Source organism: Oreochromis niloticus, linkage group LG18 (assembly GCF_001858045.2).
Source record: "Oreochromis niloticus isolate F11D_XX linkage group LG18, O_niloticus_UMD_NMBU, whole genome shotgun sequence".
NCBI lineage: Eukaryota > Metazoa > Chordata > Actinopteri > Cichliformes > Cichlidae > Oreochromis > Oreochromis niloticus.
Window position 1 is genome coordinate 30,356,541 of NC_031982.2, and position 10,803 is coordinate 30,367,343.

The following is a 10,803-nucleotide window of genomic DNA, read 5'->3' on the forward strand; positions in this document are numbered from 1 at the left end:
GTGATGAATGTTAACTTTTTATAAAGAAGGACAACACATTTAGTCTTTTCATTTAAATATATAAATATTAAGTTGATTAAAAATCAAAGCTAACACTATGCCAGCTTCTAGCTTTGCTTGACAGGTGTAGAAAAAAACCTGATGACAGACACGAACCCAGAAAACTTAAAAGTCAACCAAACATCCAAACTTTGAGCCCAAAACAGCTGTAAACCTGTGTGGTTATTATAGTAAACACTGCAGTCTTTTCTCTGTATGTGTTACTTTATAAATATGTAGCCTGGGAAATGGTTAGCCACACAGGACACAATTGCTGGGGTTCTTAATGTGCAGTTTTATTGTCAATGACAATAAAATAAACAAAAAAAAAATGTCCTTTGACCTTTACTTTTGTCAAACGGCGGCCATATGGACTTGTACTGAACATCGACAGCACGAGAGGTAACGTGGCGAAGTAACAGAATAACCGATTGAACAAAAATGCGCCAATACAATACCAGGAATAAAGGAAATGAAATGAAATACAAAACACAAAAATATGGCAGTGGCCTCTGTCTGTGCAGAACAAAATACAAAGAGCTAAGTCACACAAGGCTCCTTTAGAAAATGTGGAAGTGTTACATACATTTTTATAACCACTTACATTCCACAGAAATCTCAGCTCACTTGGAATACTGGAGCACACAGACGATCTCGCAACTTCTTCCTTGCATGGAGAAAATGGCCGCTCCACGCTGCACATACAGGTCCTTTGCATCATACATTCCCGAAATACATCATCTTGTTAAAATACAGACGTTTTACCACTGCACTACAATTATACCAATATGTTTCAATGAGTTACGTGCATATTTAACAATTCCTTACCAACAATTTAACTCCTTCACAACACTCCCGTTACACATCCACAACAAAACAGTAAACAGGAAGTCCCAAGATGCATTTCTTGTTAAGTCTTTTTTTTTTTGGAAAACTGCAGTTAACCCTTAAGCACTGCCACCCCCCAGTGACCACAATATGCAACTACACCAACCTATAAAATTAACAGCTTCAAGTACACACAACATGCAGATAACAAAAGAAATAGCACAAGCAATAACATTAAATTACTCAATAACATTCTGGTCTTACCATACATGGAAACAAAGAAACAACATTTTAAGACCCCTTTTTGAACCTTAAATGGAAAATATTATTATTAATTTACCACTCGGCTACAAATAGATTTACTGTGAGCAACACGAATGTTAACAGATGGAGATCTTTGCTGAAGCACACTGATCACTACATTCACAGATTGCTGTCTTTAACAGTCTCATCATTTTTCTTTCCTTTGTTCTGTGAGACTTTCTCCAAAATAATGTGTTGATAGCAGTTATTGACGGTCTGATATAATAAGTAGCTTTGTTTTAATTGTGCACGGCTTGTCTGTGTTACTGTTTCACAGCATTATCAAGATGTGGCGATCACCAAATTGGCCAGCAGGTGTCGATGTGGAGATGGTGTCAGATTGTTTTGAAGCCTCGCTGAAGGAATTAAGATTACAAAATATTGTGATATTAAGTACAAAGTTTATTCATTATAACTCCATATATTTTGCTGAAGTGTTTGAAATTCCTGGGTGTTGACTGCCAAATATCACAGGCTACGTCCACACGTACATGGGTATTTTTGAAAACACAGATTTTTCTATGCGTTTGGGCCTTTCGTCCACACTAAACTGCGTTTTGGGTCACTGAAAAAGGAGATTTTTAAAAAGTCCTGCCAGAGTGGAGATTTTCAAAAACTCAGTTTTAGTGTTTAGGTGTGGACGAGAAAAACTGAGAAAACGCAACGTTAAAGGTGTGCACCTTTTTTTGACATCTGTTAGGTTAAGGCTGTGTGCAGGCAGGAGTGGTGGTAAGGAGGACCCAAAGTGCAGACGCTCGGAGGCAAAAGTGTATTTCAAAAAACTCAGCTTTAATGCTGGATGGCAAAAAGTAACAAAAACCGCGAAAATACAAAATAAACTTACATGAAACAGGCAGACGGAACACACAGCAAAATGAACGGTAGATCACGACACGGACACAGAGAAACACAGGGCTTAAATACACAGAGGGAGCAATCAGGGAATGGGCAACAGGAGGGAAACACAGCTGGGGCAAATCAGGCCTAACGAGACAAGGAAGCAAAACCAGATATATTAACATAAGACATGGACCTTCAAAATAAAACAGGAAACATAACACAGACTGAACTTACAGACACAGACTCACAGGCAGGCACTACAACAGAGGGGACAGAGACATGGGACCAGGGCAGACACAGACACTGACTGGACACGGGGATATAGCAACTAAGGATACACAGAAACGCGAACTAGACAAGGGGATACAGCTGACAGGGGAGACAGAGCAACTAGAGAAGACAGAGACATAAACCATAAGACAGAACTCAAAGAAACCAAAGACTAGAAATTATAAATAATATAATAAACCCAAAAACCCTGGGTCAACGACCCAGGCATCCTAACAATATCACGCTGTGCGCCATGTTATTGTTTCGGGAAGATGAATTTGTACAATGGCGGACTTGGACAAAAGTTACTGATAATTTTACTTTCTGAAGTTTTAACAGGCTTACATATACACACAGTTACTGTCCCTCCATTTGAAAAGACAGTTGTCACACTGAACTTTGGACGTGGCTTCTAAACTCTACACAGACGCTCTCACAACCTAAATCCCGACGCCAACCACGTCGTCGGATTTTGTCTCACTGGCTCTCGCCCAAATACTGTCTTTAGTTATTAACATTTTCAAAGAAGAAGCCACTTGAAAACAAAAGTAGCTGCCTTTCAAAAAAGAAACAAACTTCTCAGAAGGAGGATAAAAGAAGGTTTTGTGAGGGCACAAGGACGGCCTCTTACACTTAAGTGCTGTTTTGAACAGAAAAAAAACAAAACATATTTTCAACGTTTTAACAGAGCATAATGAAAATAAATTTAAATGATAAATAAAACATACAGATGCGGCCCAAACAGCCTCCAACATAAGTTATTTATTGCTCAGCATAAGTAATGATGCAGATTGTTTCAAATATCATCCTGCTCGTGCTCATGTGAAGGAAAACTGCCCTGTTTCCTGCAAAGGTAAGGTTGGGCTAGGTGTGCTGCTTGGCCGCTCAGTTATGGTAGTGTTGGGTGGAAATGTGCCAGGTACAGCGTGTACACCACATGTGCCCATCATGGTATGCTGGCAGGTTGAAAGGCTGTGGTGGTGGATGACTCGTCTTAGCATTAAAAATCCATCTGCAATTGAACTTGTAAGTCTATCAAGAGTGACTGATAATTTACTGTAATGTTCAGAAGCCTCTCAGATGTCTCCATTATATCCTGAATTCTTTTCTTCATCTGTGTGTCCACCTCTGAACTGGTGGACAGTTACAAGTATTTGGGGGTTGTTCTTGATAAGACTCTGTCTTTTGGGCCACATCTTGCTGCTACAGTGAAAAAGGTTCAACAAAGACTGTACTTTTTAAGGAGGTTGAGAGGTTTTAATGTTTCATCTGAAGTGATGACTCTTTTTTATAAAAGTTTCATTGAATCTGTTTTAACTTTCTGTATCATTGCTTGGTTACAGTAATATGTCCCTGAATAATAAGACCAGACTTAACAACCTGGTTAAAGTGGCTGGTAAGATTTCAGGGAGGTCTCAGGTCCAGCTTGTGGACTTTTATAACAGGGAGGTGCTGAGGAAGGCGACCTCTGTCCTGTTGTGTTCAGATCATCCTCTCTTTAATGATTTTCAACTGCTTCCATCAGGTCGTCGTTATAAAGTGCCTGCAGTGAAGACAAATAGACATTAGATTAGAATCTAGAAGACTAGATTGTCTTAGTGCTAGTGCTATTATCATAGTTAATAACACTAAACCATAAGTGTTGTTGCCATTGCACATTGTACTTTTTTTGATGGAAAATCTAGGTTGTTTTCTCAGGCTTATATTATATTATATTATATTATATTATATTATGTTATTTTGGTGTGTGTATGTGATGTGTTGGTTGTCTGTTTGTTTGTTTGTACCGACATACTGCAAATCAATTTCCCGTTATGGACAATAAAGTTATCATTGACCATACCATTGACCATTGTCTGAGTCTTGTCCTGTGGAGGTGGCTCAGCAGACTCAGCAGTCCATCTGCATCTAAAGGACAAAGGTCACTGTGATGCCAATGTTCACATTTTGGACAGAGAGGACAGATGGTTTGAAAGAGGAGTGAAAGAAGCCGTCTATGTCACTATGAGCGACGATCTTTGAACAGAGGCGGTGGTTTACGACACCAACTGTCTGCCATCTAAAATAGAGATGGACCGATCCGATATTACGTATCGGTATCGGTCTGATACTGACGTAAATTACTGGATCGGATATCGGAGAGAAATAAAAAATGTAATCCGATCCATTAAATATCAAAAAAGCACCTCACAAAACTTGCGACGTCTTAACTCGCCTCATAACCGTAGCACATCGGAGCAGTGTGCTCATGTGATAGAGCGGCTGTGTGTATTTGTAGCCTCCCTACCAATCCAGCATTTCATCTCGGAGGAAGTTATCCCACAGAGAAGTAAAGCAAGTGTGTAAGTTTATCTCTGAATGTTTGTAAAGCGTACCCACGTTAAGCTTAACAACCGATATATGGAGCGACTGCCTCTCCCTCTCCTGTTGCTACTTCAATCGTGAAACTGCTTAATGATCAGCTGATCGGCTTTTCTGTCGGGAGTCCGTCTCTCTTGTTTGTTTTTGGCCCACTTTGCACCAGAAAGAGGAAACCAGCGGCTGAACAACAGCAGCACGTTTAACCTTGATAAGCTGTTGTTAGAATTTATTTAATATTACTTTCTAGACCAGGATCATTTTCTACGTAGCTGACAGCTGGTAACTGTGCAGGGGCGGATCTAGCACAGTTTAGCCAGGGGGGCCGATAGGGCATTAACAGGAAAAGGGGGGCACAAAGACATACTTTTCTTTCTTATTCTCATTTAAAATGTCTAGCTTTTAATAAATAATTATCTGAATCTTACACCCAAAGTTTTAATCTGATATAAAATGTATAGAAGTCCATTACTGTATATAGTAACTGTTAAGTCTAATATACCCTAGTAAGCTATAGTACTTTTTCCTTTGGGAAGGTACCATCTGTGCAGTCTGCAATTCTGTTGAAGAAAGATGTTGAATCTATTTAATTATTCTTGAAAAATAATTTATTTCTGTGCATTTTTTTTTCACACTGCATCAAATTAAAGTTGATTACGTCGATTACGTCGGGGGGTGGTTCCCTATTTTTTTTTGCTGGGAGTTTGCAACCCTATTAGTTAGGTTGCTTAATATTTCTGCTAAGTACTCTTTAAAATACCAGAATAGGAAGGATGGAGCAGGTTTAAGTTTATTAGATTGATCAGTATTGCTGAACTATGAAATATTTTGGGTGCAGTGTATTTTCTACATACAGGTATAACAGAATAGCTTTAGTGTTGTTGTTTATTTAAACTTGAGTATGAACTTATACAAAATTCAGCAAAATATTATAAAACAGTTTTATTGATTAAAAAACACACTATATCGGATTCATATCGGTATCGGCAGATATCCAAATTTATGATATCGGTATCGGTATCGGACATAAAAAAGTGGTATCGTGCCATCTCTAATCTATAATCCAGTTTTGAGTTCCCTTCCCAGACGCCTTAACGCCCACTCACATCCTGGGCCATCTGACCTCAGGAAATCGCATGATAAGGTGGGGCCAGGTTTCACAGTGAGCTCACCCGAAACCCTGGCTGATTGGGACCCACACCTGCTTTCAAACCTTGGCTCAGGTGATTAGAGGATCATCAGGGGGTCCTTTTGTCCCTCTTTGGGGTGATACTCCCACTGGGTTTAAATCGGGGACTCTCTGCCATTTGACCTTAGAACTGAAGAAGCTTCTCACATGAGAGGTGAAACATCTTCAAGCAACTTAAAGAAGTCCAGACGCTTTTCTTTCCAAGCTCCTTAGACTACAGAACAAATGACTCTGACCTGTCATATAACATATAACTTATACAAAACATGCCTCAGAAATACCCGTGAGACAGAATACGTACTATTAGACACTTGCATGGAGAAACCTTATGAATACCAGCGCTCACGCTCACGTGTGCATGCAGTTACTTACAGACTCACACTATCTTGGGTGGCTGCTGCCTCTAAACATATCAAGCATTATCGATTTTGTGTACTGCTTAAAAAGATTCAGCATTTATTATTTACTGTTACCTATGCATATGTTGGATGTTGCTCTAATTTTGCTACGGTGTTGTTTTCTTTTTGTTTGTTCTTTTTGTTTTTCTTTCCTTCAGCAGGTGATGAAGCAGATTTTCATTGTCTTTTCTCTCCATCTCTTTTTTCCTTTTCCTTTCCCTCTCCTTCTGTTAACTTTCTTCCGAACTTTGCTTCTTGTTTTCTTTCCCGTCCCCGAGTCCAGTCTGGTCTGATTACAATAATTTAGAATAAAAATAACTAATAAAGATCAAATAAACTATGACAATCAAGTGGACCAGTATAGCAAAAGGCCCACCTGGGAAAGTAAATCTGTTGGGCATTTTTCTTGGCCTTCAGACAATAATTCTCAAAAAAAAGTATTGATCATTTTGTGTTAACGTGAACCCAGATGCAGACACAATGTGAAGCACTCTCTTGAATGTCACAAACTTTATTTGCAAACAGGAAATACTTGGTCTGTGGCAAACAGGTAATCAACAATGAGACAGACTTGGGGAACGAGGGAGTTGCAGGGCGAAGGCGCTGTGACACTGTAACCCTCTACAAAATGCCATGTTTAGATAAGTTAGTGAAACAAACTGATCAGCCGTCTTATCCTGTGTTGTGATACAAAATACATCCTCTTTAATCCACAAGGGTGTAACCATTGTTATCCTTGCATCTGTGCATTGTCAGTCATTTCATTTTTTAAAATCCGGAAAACTCTTCCAAGATTGTTTTTTTTTTTCCTTTTGACCAGATGCAACTGGTTCCCTGTGCCAACAACGTGTGGTGCTGTGGTAAAGAATAGAGAAGGCACACAGATTGAGCTGCTGTTATCTTCACAGGAAGGTTTGTTCTTCACAATAGTGTCTTTGAACAGCTTTAGGAATCATGACATTCAATGCAAAGGAATGACCTTCTGCTTCAGTCCCATTTACAATACATGGCCACAGTTTCCTTTGCTAGAGTCTATATAAATCTCTCAGCACAACTCTGACAAAACATGCTGCTTGAGTCCATTGAAAATATTACAACTACAATATCTAACATCAAACTTTATCATATATAAAAATATAGCATTCTTTATAAAGACAGACACACAAAACACACTTGTGCTCCCTGTACTTCCTTTTTAAATACATTTATAAAGCATATTAAATTAATCTGTTTTTAATCATGTTAATACTTGTTACAGGACTAAATTATTGATGTGACGTGTTTCTAATGTACTGACAATGTAACTTCTTTTTTTATGGTTTCACTTCTTACAAAAATAATGGTTTTGATATAAAACACAGTCTCTCATATGGTTTAGGTTAACTGCCACACACACACACACACACACACACTATTCCACAACGTAGCTTGCCATCACCAGTGTGTGAATGTGTGTGTGAATGGGTGAATGACTGGATATGTAAAGCGCTTTGGGGTCCTTAGGGACCAGAAAGGCGCTATATGAATACAGGCCATTTACCATTTACCATTAGCCACTAAGCTAGCATTAGCATCATTTCACCTGCAGCTTTAACTCACAATTTACACACAATTCTCATAACAACCCACTTCCTTTATCAAGTTGTGCGAATTACCAAATAAACAACATTTTTCTATTTGTGAGGGCTGCAGTGAACATTTAGTTTAATGGATATTTACTAACCTGTGGTAAAGAATAGAAAAGACACGAACGTTAAGCTAGAGTTAGCTTCACAACAGAAAGGTTTGTTCTTCCTCTGTGCCCCAAAACACTGCTCGATACCACCAGTGCGCTGTGTGCCCTCTAGTGTTCGCATGTGTAATAGCATTACCTCAAACTGCCACAATTCAACAAGAACGTTTAAATGACAGGTTAACAAATACAAACATAACGAAAAATTTCTTGAAGGTGACTGTTTTTCTCTGATTATTTTCAATATTATATTTTGAGAGATAGCTATTTTAAACTCTTTACATGTTCATCTGGCAAAACAAAACTGATTTTCTTATAACTAAAATAGATCGAGAAGTACGCTTTCATTAACTCTATACAAAGCATTTTGTTGAGGGTACAGCAGCCGTGGTAGTTTATCTTGAAAAAACAGCTGTAATCTCCATATATTTCAACTTTTTCCTGGAAAAAAACATTGAACTGTAACCTCAAAATAAGTAGTTTTATCTTAAGTAGTCTCTAAAACCTTGTAAAAACAACCCAAAACAAACCACACCCTCGCTCTTCTCACATCCAGAATATTTCTTTAGTGTCTCCCTTCACAGATCTGTCTGTGCTGAGCTCCAGAGTTTCCAGAGAGAACAGCGGGCAGAAGGACAGGCAGGTAGGAGCAGAGTTATGACTGAATCCAAAGAGACGGTTGTAGGAGGAGAATGCAAACTTTGTAGTGATGTTAGTTTAGAAGAGTTGATCAGCCGTCTTGTCCTGTTTTGTGATACAAAATACAAAATCCTCTTTAATCCAGAAGGATGTAGCCATGGTTATCCTTGCATCTTTGCATTGTCATTTCATTTTGTACAATCCGGCTAATTCTTCCAAGTTTGCGTGATTTTCTTTTTTCCTTCTGACCAGTTGCAGCTTTTTACACCATACTTTCAGGGTCCTTGTACTTATCACCAAGCAGTGTCTATGTGCTGCAAGAAAAGAAAATTCCTTATAAATAAAACCGATCGTGAAGTACGCTTTCATTAACTCGTCAATAAAGGGCATTTTGTACAAACTGAGTTACAAATTAACAAGGTTAGGTAGGTCAAAGTTTTTACTGCATACAGTAAATCAAACATAACACACCCTGGAACTGATAAAACAAGCATTTTATGACTCGTTGGTGCCTCCCTTCACAGATGTGTCTGTATCAGGATGGGTCTAAACAACATGGTGTAAATGCAGTTGCTGGTGAGCCTCATTTCCTGTAGGAGGTGAACAAGAGCAGAGATCTGTTTCCCTTCAGAGCACAGAGGTTGTTTCTGTTCAGAGGAAGTGAAACTGTCTGACAGTCACTGAGAGACGGTGAAACGGCACAGCACATGAATCAAATGGACCAAACAAAATTCTGCTGTTCAGTCTGTTTGGATCTACTGAAGGATCCGGTGACTATTCCCTGTGGACACAGCTACTGCATGAACTGTATTAAAAGCTTCTGGGATGAAGAGGAAAAGAAGAAAATCTACAGCTGCCCTCAGTGCAGACAGACTTTCACAGCGAGGCCTGTCCTGGTGAAAAACATCATAGTAGCAGATTTAGTGGAGGAGCTGAAGAAGACTGGACTCCAAGCTGCTCCTGCTGATCACTGCTATGCTGGACCTGAAGATGTGGCCTGTGATGTCTGCACTGGAAGAAAAATGAAAGCCTTCAAGTCCTGTTTAGTGTGTCTGGCATCTTACTGTGAGAAACACCTTCAGACTCATAATATTGTTGCAGCTTCTTTAAAGAAACACAAGCTAGTAGATCCCTCCAAGAAGCTCCAGGAGAACATCTGCTCTCGTCATGATGAGGTGATGAAGATGTTCTGCCGTACTGATCAGCAGAGTATCTGTTATCTCTGCTCTGTGGATGAACATAAAGGCCACGACACAGTCTCAGCTGCAGCAGAAAGGACTGAGAGGCAGAGAGAGCTGGAGGTGAGTCGACAAAACATCCAGCAGAGAATCCAGGACAGAGAGAAAGATGTGAAGCTGCTTCAACAGGAGGTGGAGGCCATCAATCAGTCTGCTGATCAAACAGTGGAGCACAGTGAGAAGATCTTCACTGAGCTGATCCATCTCATCCAGAAAAGAAGCTCTGATGTGAAGCAGCAGATCAGATCCCAGCAGGAAACTGAAGTGAGTCGAGTCAAAGAGCTTGAGGAGAAGCTGGAGCAGGAGATCACTGAGCTGAAGAGGAAAGATGCTGAGCTGAAGCAGCTCTCACACACAGAGGATCACATCCAGTTTCTACACAACTACCCCTCACTGTCAGCACTCAGTGAGTCTACAGACTCATCCAGCATCAATATCCGTCCTCTGAGCTACTTTGAGGATGTGACAGCAGCTGTGTCAGAGGTCAGAGATAAACTACAGGACATTCTGAGAGAGGAATGGACAAACATCTCACTGACAGTCACTGAAGTGGATGTTTTACTGTCAGATCCACCAGAGCCAAAGACCAGAGCTGGATTCTTAAAATATTCACGTGAAATCACACTGGATCCAAACACAGCAAACAAACATGTGTTATTATCAGAGAGGAACAGTAAGGGAAGAGTAAAATTATGGAAAAAACATGAGTTTTATTTTGATCATCCAGACAGATTCACTGATTGGTTTCAGGTCCTGAGTAGAGAGAGTCTGACTAGACGTTGTTACTGGGAGGTGGAGTGGAGAGTGGGAGGAGTTTATGTAGCAGTCGCATACAAGAGTATAGGAAGAGAAGGACAAGAATGTGAATTTGGACGTAATGACAAATCTTGGGCATTAGAGTGTTACAACAACAGTTATACATTTTGGTACAACAACATTGAAACTCCTGTCTCAGGTCCTCGTTCCTCC

At 39.7% G+C, this 10,803-nt stretch overlaps 1 protein-coding gene across 1 annotated transcript; it reads left to right on the top strand.

Moving 5' to 3' along the window:
• Positions 1-8,582: 8,582 nt before the first annotated feature.
• Positions 8,583-10,260, top strand: LOC109195522 (E3 ubiquitin/ISG15 ligase TRIM25; the record flags this gene model as incomplete). The annotated part of the gene is made up of 2 exons (XM_025900692.1): positions 8,583-8,600; positions 9,121-10,260. A coding segment is annotated over exon 2 (957 nt), but the record flags the coding sequence as incomplete, so codon positions are not given.
• Positions 10,261-10,803: the final 543 nt, after the last annotated feature.